Below are 23316 nucleotides of genomic sequence, written 5' to 3' on the forward strand. Positions count from 1 at the left end.
ACAAGCCTACCGTTTTTGACCTGAAAAAAGAGCATATATAAAATAAAGCAAGAGAGACTGTGTCGCATCCGAATTTTTTATCCAAACGTTGCGAGTGCATAAAACGGGGAATTCTAGAGGTTAAAATGAAACCGCGAAAATCGCTATCTGAAACAGAATACCCGGTCTACTGTATTTGGAAAAGCCGGCCATATTGAATGGTAGAAAAATCAAGAATTTTCCCGCCTTCTTGTTTATTAATTAAATTTTATGGTAACTCTCCAATAATAAACAACTTTGAACGCTTGATATGTTGATATTGGATATTCAGTACTTAAAATGTTTACAAAATTTTCGATATTTTCGTCTAAATATTCAAAAATCAAAAACCTATATAAAGAAGGGGTTGAAATGCAAATTTCATCATATATCGATGAAATATAGAAAAATCAATATCAATGATATTTATTCATTCACTATAGAAATTTTGCTAGAATTCATTGCATACTTCTAACTTTTGAATTATTTTTGAGAAATTTTTCTCTAATTTCAACTAAATCTGAATGAGTTGATATACCTACTCCATTGCAAATTTCCACAACTTTTGGCAACTGATATCGATACATGCATCGATATATCCATAAATTTACATATTGATATTTCAAACATTGCGTATATTACAGTAGAACTACACTTTCTTCATCCTACTAGCATTGTTGGGGAATAAAATCATCGTCGACGCGTTGAAGCAGCTCTAAAACACTTACAGCTTTTCTCTTGGCCCTCTCAGTGCCATTTTCCGACAATTCCTTCATTGCCTCTTCCGCACCGAGTTCCCTTGCTAGTTTCAACTGCTGCAAATCACCTGTGCATAACGACCATAACACAGCAGCAGCATTCTCCCGGTTGCGTGGGAAACCTGTTCTTATAAATTCCACTAAAACTGGGATTGGCTCAGCTTGAGCAATTGCTGCCTTCCCTTCTTGGTGGCTAGCCAGAATGGCCAGGATCGCTAGCGCTTCATCCACCATCCCGCTTCCCGCATCCTCGAGCAATCTCATCAGTGGGGCCACAATACCTGCCCTTACAGCCCTGGCCTTGTTTCCCTGATAGATTGAAAGATTAAAAATAGCGGTAGCTGCATCCTTTTTCCCTCTCGGTGTCCCCTCGCACAGCAATTTTATAAGGGCTGGGATAGCTCCAGCAGCTCCAATTGCCACCTTGTTTTCATCTACAACAGACAAACTGAAAAGGGTTGCAGCTGCATTTTCTCTAGCCTCCATGCTGCCATTTTTCAAAACATCTACTATATCGGGTATAGCTCCAGCATTTACAATCCCTCCCTTGTTGCTCTCATTTATCGAGAGGTTGAGAAGTGCTGTAACGGCATGCTCTTGGGTCCGAGAATCAGCAGACGACAAGAGCTCAACAAGGAGAGGAATGGCTCCTGCCTCAGCAATACACACTCTATTATCTCCATTCCTCTTTGCCAGCAAGCGGAGTTCACCAGCGGCTGCTCTTTGTTCTTCCGAGTTCCCCTTTGCTAGTTTTTCTAACAAGGAAGCAATAGAAGCACGATCACAGTCTGAAATACTGCTTCCTGCTTTTCTGTTTTTACCATTCCCTTGCTTTTTGGGTAGCTCAACACCATTGCTTTCACACCACAAAGCAATTAGACTCTTCAAAACATAGTTTGGTGTTATGGCTGTGTGCAACAATGTCTGCTGTGTTTTGGGACAAGTTTTGTGTCCTGCATTCAACCACTTCTGAATACATGATCTTTCGTATGTCTGCGAAAATAGGTGAAATCATTAACCACGAGAACAATAGAGGAACTGAGTAACTGACAAAGCGGTACATTGTTAAAGACGTTCAAGGACGTACCTGTCCAGTAGAGACAATCACAGGATCCTTCATCAATTCTAGTGATATTGGACACCGGAAATCATCTGGGATGACAGGAGATCTGTGCTTGACCGTGCTCTTGTCATGTTCTGAGTTGTCAACTTCTGGGTTTTCCATAAGCACTAGGTCCTTTAGCTTCTTAAGCAGAGATTGCATCTTTTCAAAGTGGTCCCCTAGATCTCCGTCACTTGCGATAACCCATTCATGGAAAGCAAGTGACTCTTTCTTTAAATCATTGATGGTTCTGAGGTAAAGCTTCTCTGAAAGTCTTTTTATTACTGCAGGGTCAAGATCTGTGTCTCTTACTGCTACAGCTAAATCCATCTCTAGTTGTGAGTCAAGGCAGTCCTTTTTTTCTTTCGCTCTTTTGAATTGAGCATGCACTAGTTCAATCTGAAAGAAATTACACGGGATACTTCTTGTTAAATACTTTGAAAGTGAAAAAATCCATAATTTGACACTATTTTATGCGTTTTATAATTTGTTGCTCGCAAAGAGAACGAGCTTTCTCTCTCATTGTTGCATAGTTGCAGCATTAAAAAAAGCGCAAAGAGAGAAAAGACAAACTATGGGTCATTTTCTGCTCAAACTCTTCTTCAAATGCAAATGTGGAATGCGGGTTGTAAATGTACCTGTTCGCAAACTTCCTCTGACATGTCAAATTTCTCGTAAGGAATTTTACTCAATGCTGCTTCAATTTTTACCGTCATTTGGTGAAACTTATCAATGATCTCGTCCCTCTGCAAAGCCTGTTACATAAGAAAACACTGTCTACCTTTAAAACCCTGACTAGCAATTAGCATACATCTTGGTACATAAAACATTTATTGATGTTCATATTCTGTTGCTTCCCAGTGTGCATGTAAAGTACATGCTCATATCTAGTGCTACTACACCAGAGTTCAAGTGTGCATGTAAAGGACATCTACCTGTCTTGGAGGATGTCAATCTCACTTTCTATATGTTAAATAATAATCGGAAGAAATGAAAGCACGAACTGACGGTGAAAACGTAAACACTAGTACTACACTCGATCATTATATTCAGTTCAAATTCAGGATATCACAGTAGAATGCGAGAAGATGCAACCTATTGTTCCAAAACCTCCTTCGTATGAAAGCACTACATTCTAAGAAGTCGAGTTACTCAGTCCTTACAAAATATTAAAAAAAAAAAAAAAAAAAAAGAAAAAAAAAAAAAGAGGTATCACTGCAACTTAATTAAGCTGGCAATAAACTATTAAAACTGTTAAATAACAATAATGCAGCGTTAACTTGTACATTGCATAGATGAGAAATTTTCTAAGTCAACAAACATGGAGGTCAAAATAACACGCAGAGGTCCTTAATTGGCTATTTAATTAAAATAGTCTCTGAGATTGGCAACTCCTCATTTTGGTCCCTGACAATGAAAATCGATAAAAATGGTCCCTAAGTTTGTCCACCGTAAATCATTTTGGTGCTTCCGTGAAAAATGTGTCAATATCCTTGGTTTCTTGGTGTATTTTACATGATTGAGTAGAGTTGTCTACTTATTAGATCAGCTACACAGCATAACTAAGTAGGGCTAATTCCTGTTTGTTGCTAATTAAGGGGGTGTAGTCAAACAAAGATTTTAAAGGATTTTAAAAGTGATAGATTTGATAGGATTTAAGAGGATTAAGGACTCTTACAAAATTCATATGGATTTTTAAAGAATTTGAATGGATTGTGGTGCATTGTGGTGGAAGGATTTGAAATCCTAGGGTGTGAGGTTGGATTCTTTTTAGTTTTGGTTATATATACTTTTGGCTCTCAAATCCCACAAAATCCACAACTTATTGAAATCCTCCAAAATCTTAATTTTTTTAATACACTTGGATTTGGATGGATTTTAAAATCGTTTAAAATCTTTTAATTGACTACACCTAGATTTTAAAGGATTTTTAAATCCTTTAATTGACTACACCTAGATTTGAATGGATTTCAAAATCCTTTAAATCTTTTAATTGACTACGCTATGATTTTAAAGTCTTTTAAAATCCTCTCGGATCCTAGTTTGACTACATCCCCTAAGGAACAAAACATTTTCATTGCAGTATTATGCTCCTTCCATCAGAAAACAAAAAGGACAGAACCTGAGCAATATATATTCGATCGACAATTTTCCGAATCCTTTTCGAACTAAAACCACATTCGCAACTACCATGTTTTCCTTAACTTACTCTCTACCTTGGCTAAGAATTGTGTTTCCTGCAAACTGGGAATTTCAAAATACCTTAGAATTCCTAGCTACATCAAATGCTACAAAACCCAAAACTTTAATTTTTTCTCTCCACTTTCCTTCGTTTTCTCAGCAACCAAACAGAAAACAGAAAATTGAAAAACACAAACAAAACAAAGCAAGTACCTGATAAAGCTTGCTCCCTTGGTTGACCGACTTGATGAGCTGCTTTGCCGAATTCAAAGCCTCCCCCAGCGACTCCAGAGCTACAACTTCTTCTTCTCCCAGCTGTTTATAGCCATCCCTCAATTCCTCGAACAGAGGACTCAAAAGCTTGACTCTCCGCACGAAGTTGCCGTACATCTTCCTGAACGCGTTTCGGCACTCGGGCAACTCGGAAATCGCCTTCACCGACTCGGTGAGTTGACTCACTACTGACCTGCTCGTATCTTCTCCCGCTGGACCCATGTGGGGTTGAGAGCTGAATTGTACTGGGAGGAGCTGGAGCTGGAGGTTTTAGGGGAGATGAAGAAGGCCCAGATGAGCAAACTGAAGGATTGGGATTGGGATTGGGATTGGGATGTTGGTGTCAAGAAAGAAAGGGGCAAAATTGGAATGTAAAAGTAAACGCGATGGATGGTGCTGGTGCTCGAAGAAGAAGGTGGTTGTTGTGGATATATATGGTAACGCCAAAGGTCGGAGTTTGGTCTATTTTTCAACTCTTGTGAACCACGAATTAAATATTAATAAAAGTTATTATGTTTAACTTATTATGTGGCTTAATTTAAATATCTCATTTTTTATTGTAAATAATATCGTTATACTAAAATAATTTCTCAATCGTGCATAGCTTGGTATGTGCTCGTTTTCTAATAACTCAGAGTCTAAATTTATGAATAGTTCCTTTTGTAGTTTGAGTCTTCTAAATCTCTTTCTTATGGAGAGTAATTTACGTTAATATCGACTTGTCAAAAAATAAAAAAGGTGTTCATCGACTATAAGATATACGCAAATATTTTACTATTCGATAACAACTAAAAGTTATCATATTTGTGTGCCTTAAAAGTTGAGACATTCTTCCACTAGGTAGAAATCTTGCTTAAAGAACAACTAATGTGATTGAACTACGGAGTCATGGTAAGTTAGGAAGTCATTGCTTAATCCTTGTACGGGGTTAAGTGTTACGGTCAGATGACATCACTTATGACCAAATTTTTGTTGCCTTGCGACGGAACTGCCCTTTACATTGCGTTGCAAAAGAACTAATCAAAGCAGATGCATTTAAGTAAAATAAATGTTTGTGACGATAAATTGATAACGAAAATAATGAAACTTCTTTACGTTGACTTAAGAATTGTAAGGTTATGTTTGGACGAGAAACTTTCAAATTCTAAAGTATTTAAATAAAATGAAGAAGAAATAAATTGTATAAAGTTAGGGAAAATGAATTTAAAAAATACATCACATGAACGGTACAAAAGTATATAAGAGGCATGTAAATTACTTCTTTCAAGTCGTCATTTTGCAAAAGTCCCTTTGCATGACTTTGTAATACGTGTGTGGTTCATTTCAGATCTCTCTTATCTGATTTTTTGTAATTCATTTCTTCGTTGCAACACCTTAATCTTTGAAATTTGAAAATTTCTCACTTGCCCATTTTCCAGTATGTCAAAGTAGGATTGAAATTTGATCTGGTCATATATTAATATTTTGTTTTTCTTTTTGTCAGCCCGCCGACTTGTAAATATGAATTTAATAAATTGCATCCATCAAAAAGGGGTATTTTTGACCTTTAACAAGTAACTTGGCCAAGTCCTCCCTATTGTGCTAGTTTTCATTCCCGCCCGTAAATTAGCCAGACAGTTAGCTAGCTGTGCTCCGCTTCAACTTAAGCCAAAATCTCGTCTCTTTTTTCTTCATTTAGAGAAAATTTTTATTGTGCCAGAAATATTACTTTATATATTAAGTGTTATAATATAAATGGCTAAAATTTTTAATTAAGTATCCAACTACTTGTATTATAAAGTTTGATATATCAGACCATGTTTTCGATACACTAAAAAATCTCTCCTCTGTATGGATCTAAATTTTACCATGCTCTTCCAATCTTGCACTAATGTTTATTTTATGGCTTAAACAATGTGAGTTATTGATGGAAATTGAAGGTGACATTAATCCATCATGAGTTGTTTGATAGAGAGAGAGAAATTGAATGAATGTGATTTTTTATCAGCTTTAATAAGCAACTAATCTTGAATGTTTTGTATGTTATTATGATCCCTTTGGGGGGATATTATCTTAATTTCGTAGTCTAATCAAAATAAGTGACTAAGTCGACATTAGAGGTTGACATGCGATAAGGTTTACGAGTTATGAAGGGTGGAGTTTGTGGGTTTCAAATTTTCAATAGCTTCAAACGCCTTATGAGTTTGGTAACACTAAAAGTTGAATTGATGTCATTTGTAAAATAAAATTGTAACTTGTGGAATCTTTCTTCAATGATATTTGTACGTAGTTTGTAGAAAATGAATGGTTGAGACTGATAATAAAAGATTTAATATTGGTGGAAATTAAATCTAACATCTAAAACACCAACATTGAGTGCTGAGTAGCTTTGAAGTTGCACCCCAATATTTGAACATATTGTATACTGTTTTTTTAATATTTTTTAGTGGTATTCTCCTTCACTTGTAAATGAGAGGTCTTAGGTTCGATTCTTACCAAAGGAAAATTCGAATCACATTATTGCTAACTCATTATGAGGCTAAGCCCACCTCCCCCTCTTAGTGTAGATAATATCGTTTGTTCAAAAAAAAAAAAAAACATATTATATACTTTTACTCATGAAGGAAAAGAAGAATAAAAAAAAAAAAAATTAAAAAAGGGGACCAGCTGATGGTTTCACCACGACAGACCTCCCTTTCGGGAGCTGGAAGACTCATAAAGACATTTAAGCCTTCCTGGCCACCATCTTGCGATTTACGAGCACCAATAATCGAACTCTAAGATGTGTCGTGTGAAATACAGGTCTGAAATTCATTATAAACCATTCAGCCACCCGTGGTGGTTGAAAACAAGGGAAAATGATTATCTCCGAATCCTCTTTGTGGGATTTGGGATTAATCAATCATAGTCGCTCATCGTATATCGTATGGTTAGAAATCATTTAAAATTGAATATAAATAGTACCAAACAAAAACTGACCGTACGATATACGATGAACGAACATGATTACAAGATTTTCTGAATCCCCACAAAAAAAATCCGACGATGATCCTTTTCCGAAAACAAGAGTCTCCTGGCTATTACTTTTTATTTTGATTAGCCAATTTTTGACACGAGCCAAATAACAACCGGCTAGCTAAGCTTAGCCAGCAATGAAGAAGCCACCAGGTCAGTCAACTACGCGTTCCAAAGAACAGGTTCCAGCCGGCGCCTAATAACGAAGCGCAATGTGTCGCGATCATGCCGACGTGGAATGGACACACCAATCCGCGGCCTGAATATTTAGTAAGGTAGGGACCCACGACCCTCGTTTTCTATTTTTCTATTGGGCAGATGAAGAATGTCAATCACTGGATATCGGCAGGTCCCTGTCATGCTTCCGATTCGATCTGGACCGTACACGCTCTTTTTTTTTCAGGTTGAAAGGAATAATTAAACCAAATAATTGTACATCCAACTTTAATTAATTACTCTATTGAAATTAGCCTAAACTAACTTTTGACTTGTAAAATAATTAATCATCACCGAGAGATCAAACTTTAGTCCGGACATCTTATAAAATTGGAACGATAAGTAAATTTATATTCATATCATGTTTAACATAAAAGTTAATTTTTAGTTACGTTGAAAATCCCAAATTGGAGATTTGACAAAACAAATTATAATTTAAGTAGAAATGGTTTCATCTTCTAATTACACTGATGCCTTTTATAATAAAATCTCACACTTGTTGAGATACATGTAATTAAGTTGGGAACAATATAAATGTTGAATCATTCAACCTATCTATTTGAAACTTAAACAAGTTATTGTGCCATGCTTGTGCCATTAGCACGAGAGATCACAATTTTTCTTCTCCTGCTATTGGGCCTCATAATGAAAACTAATGCACGTTGTTTGTATTAGAATAGGTCGTGTTCCCCTAAGGTCATAAGAGACCTGATAGCACAACGATTTTGATCACTAGATAAGATTTGATGTTATCCTTATCTCACAGTAATTGAAATCTGATCGTTAATTCTTCAAGATAATTAATTTTCAAATCTATGAGATAACTCTAATTGAATTTCGTTCTTCCTCAATACAAAAGCCGGGCCATAGAAGTGCTTGAGGTTAACTTGAAGAATTTAACTTTGATGACATGTGTTTGAGTTTAAGAAATTAACTTGTATTTCGAACGGTCAGTTAGTACTATAGTCTAGTGGTATTTCTTTTCACTTGTACCTAAGAGGTCTTAGGTTCGATTCTAGCGTAAAGTCGAATTTGAATCACATTATTGCGTATATATTTTAAGGCTTTTTCGTCAAAATAGTTATTGAGATTAGCATAATTCTTTATTTTGGTCTTTGATAATGAAAATCGATGTAGTGGTCTCTGAGTTTGGTCACTCTAAATCATTTTGATATTTCCTCGAAAATGCCATATCTTAATGCTTGACGGGAAACAACTCGCAGATCTCCTCAACTGTCTTCACCTTAATCAAATCTGCAACCTTTTGAAACATAAGATCCTGCAATTCCTTCACGCATAGAAAGTTTGCGGTGCATAACAGATTAATGACAACGTTGGCTTGGACACTTCCTCAACAAATTCAGCCTCCCAATCTTTGATTAGTTGTTGTGTGCTTGTTGTGCTTTTAGTAACACCATGATAAGAAGCATTATGCTTAATCTTCCACCACTCTTATCATCATGACTAGGGTTTTGGAATTGACCTCTGGCAATGGTATCACATGGTTGACACCGATGACGTCGACTAGGGATTTTATTGGTTCCGACAGCGCTACCACATATAGCTTCTTCTACTTCGAGTATTTCGTTATTCGAGCTCCTCAATTTCACAACCCTACTCTTTGACACCGACATCATGGCGTTTGGCCATTGAAGTACAGCATTAGAGAAGAGAACTATTGTGTTACGAAATGATTATCGAGCATACTCTAATCTTGTGTTTTGGTTATTTAAAGAAATAAGTAAATAGAAGGCAATTGAGGGATGATTGATAACCCTAACCTAATACTATATAGTATTAGCATAAGTTCTGTGCAAACAAACCGAAGTGGTCGAAACCATGCAACTAGGGCTTCAAACTTTCAACTAAAACCTAACAGATAGGAAACCCTAGCTAGCCTAGGGTTTTTGGGTGGATACTGGATAGCAATTAGCATTGCGGAAAAGGGTGCGGCAGCCGCAATCTGGCAGTACGCTTTCCTAATTTAATGGTATTTCCCACACGCATTGGGTCTAGGTCTAGGAGGTTGTATCCTAATTTGAGTTGGATTAGAATCTTGGAATGCAGGGTGTACACTTATATACTAAAAACGGGGATGAAAAATTCAAGAAGCAGCATCCGGAATTCTCTGGCACAAGTACAAACATTCTCTTGTCCAAATTATTACTTATATGATAATTTCTAGCTAGCTTAGCATATCTTTGTATACTTATAATTTCTTGAATATAAAATCTGCTTTGTTATCAATTAGGGTTGTAGTCCTTCTGACTGTCATATGTTGATGATGAGGACCCAGAAGAGAATGAAGCACAGCTCCTGCAACAATATGAACAACGACACAGAGTTGATGGACCTACCCATTGAAATCCTTATCAACATCCTTTTGAGACTGCCCGTAAATTCGCTTCGTAGCATCCAGAGTGTATCTAAGGCCTTCTTAGACATGGTTGACGACCTCTCTTTTGTTACACTGCACACGCATCGTTTACTTAGTAGTAGTAGTGATTGTACCAGTAATGTTCCTCGTCAAGTACCTCGACTTATGCTTCTCATCGAATCCTCGAAGGGTAAAGGAAATATTACGCACCCATTAATATACCATGGCGACAACACCACCTTGAGAAAGATCAAACATGGAAATATTTTCGGGGTTTGGTCCAGGCTTCCATATATCTTGTCTTTTGCTTTTTGCAACTTGTTTTTATTTCGAGGGAAGATCAGTTCCAAAGCATACCTACCTTTCCTATTGGATCCTCTTAAGGGGGAAGTTCTAATGCTCCCTGCAGCCAATAATACAGGTCTCAGCTGCCAATGTGATTCGTACGGCATGGGATTTGACAGCTTAACGAACAACTTCAAGGTTGTTCGTATTTCCCAACATACCAATGAGAAACCTGCGTGGAACAAAATGGTGAAAATGGTATCGGTGGCCGAAGTTCTTGTTCTTGGCACAAGCTCATGGCGAGAGATATACTCAGTTCTTCCTCCTTGCCTCCGGTTCTCCAACGAAATAGCATCTGCATATGGAGACACGCATTGGTTGGTTCTTCGTCCAAATGAGTATTCAACTGTCCAAGCAGAAAGCAATCTACCAAGTATACTTTCTTTCGACTTCAAGAAAGAGGAGTTTTATTGGACTCCTCACCCCACCTTAGAAAAAAAGTCGGGTACCTCCCTCGCTCTTTTTCACTTGCTTAACTTGAGAGGATCATTAGCCCTAGTGGATGGTTCGTCAGATATTCATATGGAGATATGGGAATTGAAAAACTATGACAAGAAAGAGTGGGTGCTGAGCTACAAAATAGATATGAAACATCCTTTTCGGAACCTTCATGTGTCGGCATGTGGTGAATGGGAGCATGGTATATTTTTCCAGGATACTTGCTATGATCACACCAATAGAAGTATATTCTTCTTGGATCTGACATGTATTTCCATGAATCTTGCAAAACTGGAAGGTAGTAAGTATTATAAGAGGATCTTTACTTGTACCGAGAGCTTGATGTCTCTCAGGAATTATGGAGATTTGGTTGAAGCAAAACAAGCTACTGAAATCTCCCCGTCTATTGAGACCGGGCTAAAGTTGGAAAAGCAAGCGGGAAAGATTTTCCACTAGTCGCAACTCGCAAGAGGAGCCAATACACGTCTGATCGGCGATGATTGGTACGGAATGGGATTTGACAGCATAACCAACACCTACAAGATTGTTCGTGTTTCTCGACATGAAACGGATGACCAAGATCCACAACACCCGTGGCACAAGAAATTGGAGTTCGTGGCTGAAGTTCTTGTACTGGGAACAAGCTTATGGCTGGAGATAAACTCGGTTCCTCCTGCGATTTATGCTACAACCACCCCAAAACCTGCGTTATTGTATTACATGATCTAAAATGAGTTTCGGAACTCGTAGGAGGTGCGATATTCAGTTGTACCGAGAGCTTGAGTACTCTTAAAGCTTACTGAAATCCTCATGTCTCAAGAGAATCTGACTAATGTTGCAGAAGCAGGAGGGGGAAGAGTTGGTTTTACTTTAGATCAAGGTCGCACAACACAAGGCTTTAGTGTTCCCTTAGTAGCAAGCAAGAGGTGGGGTACAGTCCATGTCGCCCTGACTAAATGTAACTTATTTTTTCCATAACAATATTACTCCATCGTACCGACATGATGTTTGTTAAAATCAATTTTTATGTAAAATCACACGATGTTCCATTCGAATATATATCAAACAAATAAATTCATGTCAAAAATTTATCATTCATCTTCGTTGTTTTTGCTTTGGAAGATCAAGAAAACCAAATTGATGAAAAATGTCTAAAAGATTATTAACACTTTGATCAGCTATGTGGGTTCCCAGGCACATACAGATGATTAGTGCGTGCAAAGTACGATCATGCAGTTCTAACTGAAACTATCGGATGAAACCCACAGCCCAGCAAAATGCAAAAGCTACAAGCTATTTCACAATATACACAAATTGGGAAATTACAGAAAGGAAAGTAGGTCTCCATAGCATGAATAAGTTCTTTATTTAATCAGCTTTCACGGATTCTGCTGCGTTGTTGAAGGGGCTGGACGGGGTAGTCGCTTGGCAATTTCCTGCCAAAAGAAGACAACGTGTCAGCATTCCTAGTAATTGATGAGCTTCGGATTTAAGGGTTTATAATTTAATTTAAACTTCTGGGTTATAAGGTAGGAACCTGAAGTTTGTACGGAGTCTACTGTAAATAACAATTCAATGGCTAATACAGAAATATCCTATGACGGAAACATAAACGTTACTAGGGTTACCTCAAACAGCTGATTAATATTATCTGCTGTCTTTGCGGATGTCTCGATAAAGAACATTCCATTCTTTTCTGCATATTCAATGCCATCCTTTACAAACAAAACAGATGTTTATTTAGTCATGCGAATGTCTATTTTGCAAATACATGGAAAGAAGATGCACTAGATTGAGTGGTAATGAACTCACCTGAACAGGAACTTCACGTTTCTCATGAAGATCAGCTTTGTTACCGACCAAGGCCAAGACAATATCAGGGCTCCCATGTTTCTGCAGCTCCTGTACAGAGCTAATATTTATCAGTTGTTGGAAAACGCAAATTCGCACCAACAAAAACCAGTTATAGAAAACTTGAAATAATTTAAGTGTAGTTTAAGCAAAATGGATTTTTGGTGAAGTCCATGTAGCAAGGCAAATTACCAAGGCAAAGTTGCACATTCGATAAGAGCTTAAGCTCCATAACGCAGATTGATAGGCAAACATCCAATTATTAGCTCCTAGTTCAATACAGTTAGCTGCTCTTCCTCCTTAGTATTAAAACTATAATGCGTGGAGTAGTTATAACACATTAAGTGGATCTTTTGAGCATCGACAACAATCTGGCTTAGAGGTTCTTAGTCAGCCAACTGGAACCTCACTGTCCCACATGTTCAAGTCTTTGCGAGATAAATAAAGAAACTAACCATTACTTTTACCTGTCATTAAGAACTTACAAAACATAACACTCTAAATTTTGACTTTCGGTTTAAAAACCTGTCTTTATAATTACAAATTTATCACGAAATAGAGATTTTGATGGTAGACTATATGACGCTTTACCGATGAGGTAAAAAAATCTGTTATTGAAGCCATTTTGTAACCTCATAGTTTATTAAACAGTTTTTTTACCTTTGTCAAACCTGTTGCTTGCTAAACGTGGATGCAAGAGTAAAGGATGATTTCCATTGAACAAAAAGAAATGATTTACACCTAAATAAAGAAACAACAAAAATATCACAATTGATGCTTGTGTGCCTTCGTAAAAGATACCTTAACCCAATATTGCGCTTTGTTGAAAGAATCTGGACTTGTTATATCATATACAATAACTGCAACTGCAGCACCCCGATAATAAAGTGGGGCCAATGCAGCATACCTGAATAGGAGTTTATAAACAATCAATATAATTCTGCAAAAGGAGTACACTGCGGGAGAAAGTATCCAGGAAGGAGTACAGGAGAGGGCAAAGAAGGATGCCTTGGAAACAAGAACATAGGATCAAATTTCACCATAAACCAGTAAACTAGTGTTATATCTAAAACGATTGGCAAAATACCTCTCTTGGCCTGCAGTGTCCCATATTTCAAATTTAACTGTTGTAGAATCTTGTAAAGCTATCGTCTGTGACAAGAATGAAGCTCCAACAGTCACCTGGAAATATTAAAAAACCAGAAAATTTGAGTAAATGATCATCATATTAGCTTCCATGTACCTCAACGGAGAGGCTAGATATTGAAACCCAAAAACAGGGTACATAGACCATAAGATTTCTCGAAAGTAAAACGTCGTCAGATCTACTTGTGATTAAGATTTAACATATAGCAGTAACATGTTCCTTACCTTGGATGTGGGGTCAAACTGACCACGAACAAAACGGAGAACAATACAGCTTTTACCAACACCAGAATCACCCAACAAAACTAGCTGAAGAGTGACAAGAATGAAAGGTTAGTTGCATTCAGTCATATGCTTTATATAAACCATGATGGACATTATTGCTTTTATCAATTTCATATAAAGAGTCCTCTGTTCCTTAAAATTTTAAACAAACTAAGTAGAATCCTCTTAAACTTCAATACCGAATGCATCTTACTACTGATTTTTTATTTTTTTTATTTTTTTATTTTTATTTTTTTTAACGGCAACATTTGCTTAACCGAACTCCGTAATAAATTCTACGTCTGCCAATATGCTCGAGCTCCACCTACTACCAGTTTGCAGGCATAAATAACTGATTGTCAAGAAACTAGTGTTATCATAAATCCAAAAATTCTGGACCCTTTTTTTAATGTACGCTGTTGGGACGCATTCCCTAATGTATCAGATTCACGTAGAAAACTGTTAAGCGTATCGAAACACACTAGTTATATATGTTAAGTTAAAGTTAGCATTTTCCACACCCACACTAACCTTCAAATGAGCAGAAGTTGGTAATGACTCCAGTATCAAGCACTGTTAGCAACATATAAGTGACAGTAACATCATTAATAGCATAAGTTTAGCCTAAAAAGTACCTTCACACGTAGATTTTTGGCATCAGAAGCTCCACCGTTCTCGGAATTTGGCCCGGCCAACCGCCCTGAACTCCTATCTGCAAGCAACCAATCCCCATTCAATCAAATTAAAAAAACACAAGAAAAAGGAACAAAATTATCAAAAGGGTAATCACAATCGAAGCAATTAGCGAAACCCAAATCCTAATTAAGCAAACAAATAACCCTTCTATCACTCTCTCTCTCTGTGTCAATTCAATCTCGTTGAGCTTAGAAATCAAGGAAATAGACCAAATAAAGAGGACCCGATGGAAATTTCAATGTGATCGAATCGAAACAGTAAAACCTAGAAATAAAATCCCTAAAACGATCCAAATTTAGATGCGAATTTACCGGGAAGGGAGGCGGAGCAACCCATTGTGAGCCTCTGATGTTCTTATTGAATATGCAACTGTAAATAATCGGTGCCCACGTGCAGGTAGGTGTGAAGTGGATGTGGGTCTAGGGTTTATGTGGAGGAGAGGAGAAGCGAGGGAACAGGGAAGGTGAATGAAATTGCAGAGATGGTTATGGGTTATTGGAGGTATAAGTTTAGGTCGTTAATGGCTGGTACAAACTAACTTTGTAATGAAGAAGAGCACACTTAATTTTTAACGTATAGTCTACTACAAGCCTACGAACTGTTTTTGTATATTTAGAATCAGAATAATTATTGACACTCAAAAATTTTTATTTTACATTTTAAACTTTCTGTAATTAGAAAAAAAATATACAATGAGAAGTGTATGATGAAATTTTTGAAGTGTTAATAATAGTTGGATTTAAAAATTTGAAATATACAATAAAATTAAGCCAATTTATGTTTTGCCTTTTCTTTTAAGAAACATGAAGATTATATATTATCTAGCAAATAAATTTAGGGGCATATGCATGCCCTTGATCAATTATTTAGTCTTTCTCGTTTACTAAAATGTGGGAAGGAAAATTATTTCACTTTTAATTTTCTGCGTTTGAAATATAGAGAATCAGAAAATGTGAGTTTCTCTAAAAATTTCTTAATCAAATATCTGAATATCAAGAATTTGATCAACTAGTCACATCAAACTAGGAGGACCAATTTGTTCCAAAAAAAAAAAAAAAAAAAAAAAACTAGGGGGACTAATAATTTTATTCCCTTATCATATTTATAAGTTTTGCCAACTTTTTTAGGGGATGTTTGATAACCATTTCATTGAAATTTGTTTGGTAACTACTTTTAGTTTTCAATTTCTAAAAAAAAAAAAAAAAAAAAATCTAAAATTTCATTTTTCAATTAAAAAAAACTAAAACTAATTGAAATTTAAAAACAGAAAAGAAAATAATTATCAAATAATCCCTTAATTTATCATTTCTGTTAAATAAACATGCCTTAAATTTTAATAATCACTTCACATTTCCTTTCATCATACTTTTTCTTTGGTGGGCTTTTTTTTTTTCTTTTTATTTGGGTCAAGACTTGTTGGCATTGTTGACTTTTATTTAAATACATTTTTTAAAAGAAAACTATTTTTGTATAGGGCAAGAGGGGATGAGCACAAAGAAAACTACTAATGGACTTCAAAATTCTAAAATACTAACTTAATCACTTGGAGGTTTGTTTATGAAGACTCAGATCTACACTAATGAGCCAAAAAAATCAGCACCATAATTCAAATCCTTGTAAGCATGTTGAACATTGCTTTCCTCGAATCTTTCCTACAAAACTTGCAGAAGAACAGACATATGATAATCACTCTACAACAATAGTATCATATATTTGGGCATTACTCTAAACTTTGGGCCTGGTGTTCCTCGGCTCATACTAGTTAATAATATCAAGAACTTTGAGCCAAGTTTATGTTGCTTGTTCAATTCAAATTCATACATTGGCCCAAATCACTAAAGCATCCAAATTTCAGTTCACACAATGCTTTAGAATTTGGGGAGTGCTAGCAACTTTCTCGCTTACTTTTTTTATTACAACCTTCTCACTTCTACACATGCTACGTGTATTCCACTAACACACAAAATTAACTTTAATTACTTTTTGGATGACTAACTAAAATTTTAATTATACTAACAAAGAAATAAAGTGAGTAATGCTAGGTAAAACCAACTTTTGAGGCCAAATTTGCAAACCATGTGATGCGCCACTAATAGGAAATATGCAGGTTAATCAACAGTTAAAGTAATAATCCAATCATTAACAACCAAGTCATATGGTTTACAAAATTTGATCTAAATAGTTAGTAACATTACCTAAATAAAATGAGTAATGTAGGTAGACCAACTTTTTAGACCAATACACCTTCAAAACATGAGACTAAAGACCTTTCTTGAGGCGCTTTAAGAAAAGTTGGTTTACAAAATTTTGTCTAAATAGTTAGTCTCTCTAACATTACCCAAATAAAATTAGAGGGATTTTAACATATATAAATAATTTTTTTTAGTGCTAATGAAGTACACGTGACATAAAGAGATGTGAGAAGGTTGAAATGAGAATGTAAGTAAGAAGATTGCTAACATTTCTATTAAGAATTTAAGTGTTCTTATTTCCTGGCAGCCAAATCTCATCCAAAACTTTCCCAAATACAAAATACAACTTCTTGCATTATTTGAAAAGATGGGTACAAGTGAATTTTATTGATAAAAAATAAAGAAGTTATACTTTGTCAAGGAGGAACATAAACATTACCCCTCGTAAACTTTCCCCTTTAAATATTTACTTTATTCCCCCCCCCCTAAAAAATAGTCCAAATTTTTCATGGTTGGCATCGGTTGTACCTGATCGATATCCAAGTGCTAGCCAGCTAGCTAGCTATAGACCATAGTCTAGGGTGGAAGGTAGCATATGGAGAATGCAAAGGAATGAAGGATATATCCCATCGGTATGTGAGGTTGGAAATAAGCAAGTATAGACATTCTTGGGTGATATTTGGAAGTCCTGATGAGTAGACTAAGCAACTTTTTAGGGGACAATCCCACCTGAAGTCAAATAATTGGAGTCCTTTCTAAAGCAACATCATTGATTGTTCAGCTGTTAAAAGACATTTTGCTTACAGTCTCCCCTTCCTAGTTTAACACTCCAATCTTTAAACTGTAGTAGTTGGTGCTACCCAACAATTCCTATTCAATAATATTGGAGTACTAGAGCATTTCTAAATCTAAGCTAAGTATATATATATTTTCATATTTCTTTCATTTTTTAAATTAATATTTAGTTTTCAGTTTTTGAAAATAAAAAGCGAATTAGAAAGAGACACTGTAACGGAACTACACAAACTACACGCGAAGGGATAGACCAGCTCAACCTCGCCCCTATAGAGACCAAACCTCTAGTTTAATAATCCGCTCCAAGTCTCTAGCCCAAACGCCTTTACTATCTTAGTTCTGTATCAAGACCCTAATCATATAATTACGAAGCGGATTTTCTTGATTTAAGATCATCAACAAAGGCTATTCTTTTGGATATATTTTTTATTATCGTTCTCCCTCTTTGTATACAACTATTTTGAAACTCCATCTAAACAGATTTTTGAACATGTCACTTACTCTATGAGGGAATATAGCTGTATTATCCATCTAATTTGGCTTTTGAATGTGATGACTTTTCGTGAGACCTCTCAACTGCTAATTGGATTCGACATGTTACCAGTTTTTATAACCACACAGATGCTAACAAGATAACACCCCACCACAAACGTACAAACACATACACATGCTTTCAAGCTCTCATTTTGCCTAACTCAGTTGGGAGATTGTATATGGACATTTTGTCAGCCATTTCACGTTATGGTCTTACAGACCATGCATGCATGGTAGGATGCTCGTCTCGTTTTAGTAGAATTATCAGAGAGACGGGCCATACGGTCCACTTCCAACAACATCGATATTATCTCTAACTTGGTAATTATCACCTACAAAAGGCCTCCGTGTTAATTAGTTAGGGGGAGTTAGGATACTTAAACTATTACTTATCTTTTAGTATGGACGATGTGGGATTCAACACGCCCCCTCACATGGGACCCAATTAGTGGGTCACACGTGGGAGATCCACACATCGGCAACCACGTGGAGCTAAGGGGACTCACCCTACACACAAGGCCAAGGGATCCACCATCATCGTGTGGGGCCAAGGGGGCCCACCCATCACGTGGCTGTATAATACGGGCCCGTTCCCTGGCTTTGATACCATGTAGAATTATCAGAGAGACGGGTCATACAACCCACTTCCAACAATACCGATATTGTCCCTAACTTGGTAATTACTATCTGCACAATCCCTCAGGTGTGAGGTTTTATCATAAAATGCCTCGATGTTAGTTAGAATGGAGTTAGAATATTTAAATTATTACTTATCTTTTAGTATGTATGATGTGGGATTCAACAGTCTTGTCATCTAAAGCATTATCTCTATTCATTTCTCATGTGTTTTATTTATCTAAGTGTTATTCACATTTTATGATAACTCTTTCTAGTCTAAAAGAAATCCGAATTGATGCGAATACCTAAATAGCGAATTTGTACGTAGGACCACTTACAAAATTATTAGCCAAAATATATGTACTTTTGTTTTTGTCAACGTAGAATGGGAGATACGAACTTAAAACTTATGGTACATCTGAAAAGAGAACTATCATTGAACTAAAAACTAGCTGGTTCCGAAGAACAATTGGCTACGTGAGATATACACAAACAAGCACTAGTTCTGCGGAGTTTTAATGGAGGAGATATAAATAGAACAACAATAAGGCCTGCATATCTAAGGTGACGAGAATATTAGGTGAAATAAAAATAACTGACTACTGTTGGCACATGTAATTTAGTTTTTGAAATAAAAGATGTAACGAGCCATTGGAGTTTTATGTGTGGCATTGCTGATTAGACTAACCCACTTTAAGGGGAACAACTTCATTGAAGACTGAAAGCAAATGGGTCCTTTCCTTCTGATGATACCACCGTTTTTGTTACGCACAAAACATTCATGTTTCTTAGTCCTTGATAGATAACAAAGGGTAGCCTCCACCGAACCCTGAATAAGAGGTGGATCCATTCATGGGCCCGATTGCTTCCAGAACCGTTTGGAAGTTTGAAGAAGCGTTTGTGAGGATCTTCGAGGGCCATCCAACAATTTAGACAGGTGGTAGAAGAGAGAAGATTATCATGGCTGTGTAGATGTTGTGCAATAGAAACTTTGAATCAAGAAAAAAGATCTACTATTAGATAGAGGAACGCATAAAAGACTATCATAGCTCTGCTGTTCTTTGACCTTAGTTCCAATGAAGAAGGACTTTCTCTCTCCTTTTCCCACTTGACCAACTCCCAATTATTCTTTTTCTTTTTTTAATTAGTGTCTAGTCAGGTTGTACTACCTAGTATTTTAATTAATAAAAGAATAATGTATTATTCAACTGTTTGACATTAAATGATGACGTGACATAGATTGGACTTACATTTGAAGCACACATTCATTGCACCAATTAACCCCTTTGGTCATGAAAGTGTTAGTGTTGGTTTAAATGTGGGTAGTATATGTTACGTCATCACTTAATAGATTTAACTAGAGAGTAAAATCAATGAAAGAATTAATTTGGTACAATCCAAAAATCACGTAGTATAATATACGAAATTTAAAACTTCATGACTCATCGTGCAAATGACTCTAAACCTTGCGGTACAAAATGCAATTGACGCATACCAATTTGCATTATTGTTGCCAACCTAATTTCAAAGTTTTCTGTTGCATGGGTTTAACGTATAAATTCACCGACGTAAGGTGCAAAAGCTGGAGTAGTTGCCACAGACTCGCATGCAATAACAAGTCTGGCAATGCTGCATGTGTATGTTGCCCATTTCACACCATTCCCAATTGGGATGAATAACCATAATTGGTTCCACTGACTGATCCCTGCCACAGATGCGACACTCTGCCTCCATCAGACGCTTAATTTCACGGACTAGAATTTTTTCTCCTCCTTTTTTCTTCCTTTTCCTTCTTTTTTTTCTCACATTTTTTATTTTGTCTTTCTCTTTCTATATAAAATTAATCTAATATGTTGACGTGGTTTAACCGTGACCGTTCAAATAGGAGAGGAGGGAAGGGGAGGAAAAAAAAGAAAAGAGAGAATTCTACTCCTAATTTCACTCTGCAAAAAATATGATGTGACAGAGATTTTACCAAGGGTTTCACTTTTGAAAGAGTCTCCTTAGAATATCTCCAAAGGAGATGCCAAAATCCTAGGTGGAATGCTACCGTGCATATTTAACATCAAAAGTCTTTTTAATCGGAAAAGGATTCTCGCCGGATCATTTTTCTAGGGATCCTGTCATCGTGACTGTTCATTGTACATCGTGAGGTTAGTTTTCGTTAGGTACTATTTATATTTAATTTTAAATTTTAAATTTTGAAATGATTTCTGACCGCACATTGTACGATGAACGGTCACGACCATGGGATCCCTACCGGATCCTTTTCCTTTTCAACCGAAGTGTTATTTGCTAACTGGATTTGAAGGTTTTGTGATTTGAAATCAAATTTGACATCAATATAAAATTTATTTATAATTCATTTTAATGGTGGATCCCCTATTCTACTAACATTTAACCAATACAAATTTTGTTTCAACATTTTTTTAATAATTACAACAATTTAAAGCTTTATTTAAATAAGAAAATAACATTTGACAATCCGGTTTGAGAAGTACATAATTTGACCTAAGACTTCATATTATCACATCAGCTATCAATTGTAAATTGACTCTTATAATTTGACATTTTCATTAGAGATGGTCTTAGCTTCTCTCTTTTAATTTTAATCTCGTAATTAAGGAATGTTCTATAGAAAATGAAGGTAGGGTGAAAATTGTAAGGCACAAAGCCAGACCTTTGGGAGTGAAAACATGAATCAGGATCCTCTTCGGATGCTCTTTGTGAGGATCTTGGGGATTCTCAAATCGTATCCGTTCATCGTACATCGTGCGGTCAGAAATCATTTTAAATATTTTTATTTAAAATTAAATATGAATAGTATTTGAATTTTAAATATTTTTATTTAAAATTAAATATAAATAATATCTAACAAAAACTGATCTTACGATGCACAATGAACGAATACGATTTGAGGATCCCAGGATCCTTGCAAATAGGATCCGAAGAGAATCCTCGGTGCGAAAACATTTTCTTGTTTGAAAAAGTGAAAAGGGCCGCACGAGGGGAAGGGGGATTTTGTCCTGCTGTCTTGGAAAATCATCATTACTAATCACCGTAGCCAAGCGTGCGACAAATACGAACACTAATCCCTATATTTTAAGTAAAAATGATTCATTTTACCATATTTGGTGGAGGATTAGGCGGCCTAATTAAATCCCTTATTTATTTTCCTTGTTCTCTTCCCCGGTTTTATTGCGCCATCTCAGAGCATTTTCAAATGAGTTAGCAAAAATTTTTAAGTGTCATTTGCTAACTTATTTGATACATTTATGTTATTAAAAATTTGTCACTCAAACACACTCTTCAAATTTTATTTTTTATTTAATAATATTAATATTTTAACTTTAGTTTATCTTATGGAGTCCAAATTTTATTTTCAAACTCTTTGTTAAACAATGTTTTTGAATCAAATATATTGCGAGACTCAATTTGTTAACTTGAAGAAGTAGCAACTGACTTCATAAATATACAAGTATAAGGTCAGTTGCTAATTCTTTAATTTGTTAATTGAGTTGCTACCTCTATTGACAAAGCCTTGTTTTCTGGGCAAAAAGACAAGGGTTGCCTTATTGACTTCCCACGTGTTGAATACAATCCACATAAAAAAACTATTATCAAATGACTTGTATATTATATGAAATGACTATTTAGGTCGTATAAAAGTTAAAAAAAAAAACATAATTGAATACATCCCCAAATTAGTAATGTCATATTTTTTGTGTAAATATTAATATAATTGAAAGGTTTTTTTTTTTTTTTTTTATCGAAAAGAAATGAGTGGTAAAATAAATTAAAACTATTGTCAAATTTAGACCATATTCTATGACTAACAAGGGAGAGTAGTAAAAGGTATGAAACGAAAGTGAATTATTTCAAGAGTAATGCCATACTTACCATATATTTATACTACTATTTGTACAATTTTCTATTAAAAGTAGGACCTATTAACAAATATAGATCTCATCTCTATTAAAGAGATGATATAAATGATATTATGAATATGTAGTAACAGTAGTACTTTTGTTATTCCAATTATTCCAATTCTTGGATGAAGAATTGGAATAACAAATTAGATATCAAATTAGGTTGCTCATTGTGTGGCTTAACCGAACTCTCCCTCCCCTTAGTGTAGAATATATCATTGTACTAAAAAAAATAAATGAATAAATAAAATTCTTGGATGAAGAAAATAAATGTGGATCTCATTTTAAAAATAATAATACAATACCCTCAAATTAGAACTGAGATCAATTAGGGAGAATAGTTGATTGACCCCTAATTCACTAATCATTCCTGCCTCATAGATTAGCCAAGTTGGCCATTTATTATGAGGTTGGGTTCTTTCTCATTTCTTTACCTCCGGATAATATCTGTGATGCTTTACTTGAAGATTGTAATGTTTCAATAAAATATCTACCAATCCGCCAAAAAAAAACCTAGGGAGGCTGATTTGATTCTCTTTACTTCCTTTATTCTTGAGTTTCATAACAGGAAATTTTATTTGAACTCGCA

General features: G+C 35.7%; 3 protein-coding genes across 3 annotated transcripts; 1 reads left to right on the forward strand and 2 right to left on the reverse strand.

Moving 5' to 3' along the window:
- Nucleotides 1-415: 415 nt before the first annotated feature.
- On the reverse strand, nt 416-4705 carry LOC137735497 (U-box domain-containing protein 14-like). The gene is made up of 4 exons (XM_068474929.1): nt 4273-4705; nt 2517-2633; nt 1864-2277; nt 416-1769 (listed from the first exon to the last, which is right to left on the reverse strand). The coding sequence occupies exons 1-4, from the start codon at nt 4552-4554 to the stop codon at nt 687-689; spliced, it is 1896 nt and encodes a 631-aa protein (XP_068331030.1). The 5' UTR covers nt 4555-4705; the 3' UTR covers nt 416-686.
- A 5139-nt stretch (nt 4706-9844) lies between these two features.
- On the forward strand, nt 9845-11158 carry LOC137734391 (F-box/kelch-repeat protein At3g06240-like). The gene has a single exon (XM_068473667.1). The coding sequence runs from the start codon at nt 9845-9847 to the stop codon at nt 11156-11158; it is 1314 nt and encodes a 437-aa protein (XP_068329768.1).
- A 681-nt stretch (nt 11159-11839) lies between these two features.
- On the reverse strand, nt 11840-15216 carry LOC137735499 (ras-related protein RABF1). Its single transcript, XM_068474930.1, has 8 exons — nt 14971-15216; nt 14599-14675; nt 13925-14008; nt 13641-13735; nt 13355-13460; nt 12515-12604; nt 12331-12417; nt 11840-12138 (listed from the first exon to the last, which is right to left on the reverse strand). The coding sequence occupies exons 1-8, from the start codon at nt 14993-14995 to the stop codon at nt 12082-12084; spliced, it is 621 nt and encodes a 206-aa protein (XP_068331031.1). The 5' UTR covers nt 14996-15216; the 3' UTR covers nt 11840-12081.
- Between the last annotated feature and the right edge of the window lie 8100 nt (nt 15217-23316).

This window comes from Pyrus communis, chromosome 5, assembly GCF_963583255.1.
Source record: "Pyrus communis chromosome 5, drPyrComm1.1, whole genome shotgun sequence".
Taxonomy (NCBI): Eukaryota; Viridiplantae; Streptophyta; class Magnoliopsida; order Rosales; family Rosaceae; genus Pyrus; species Pyrus communis.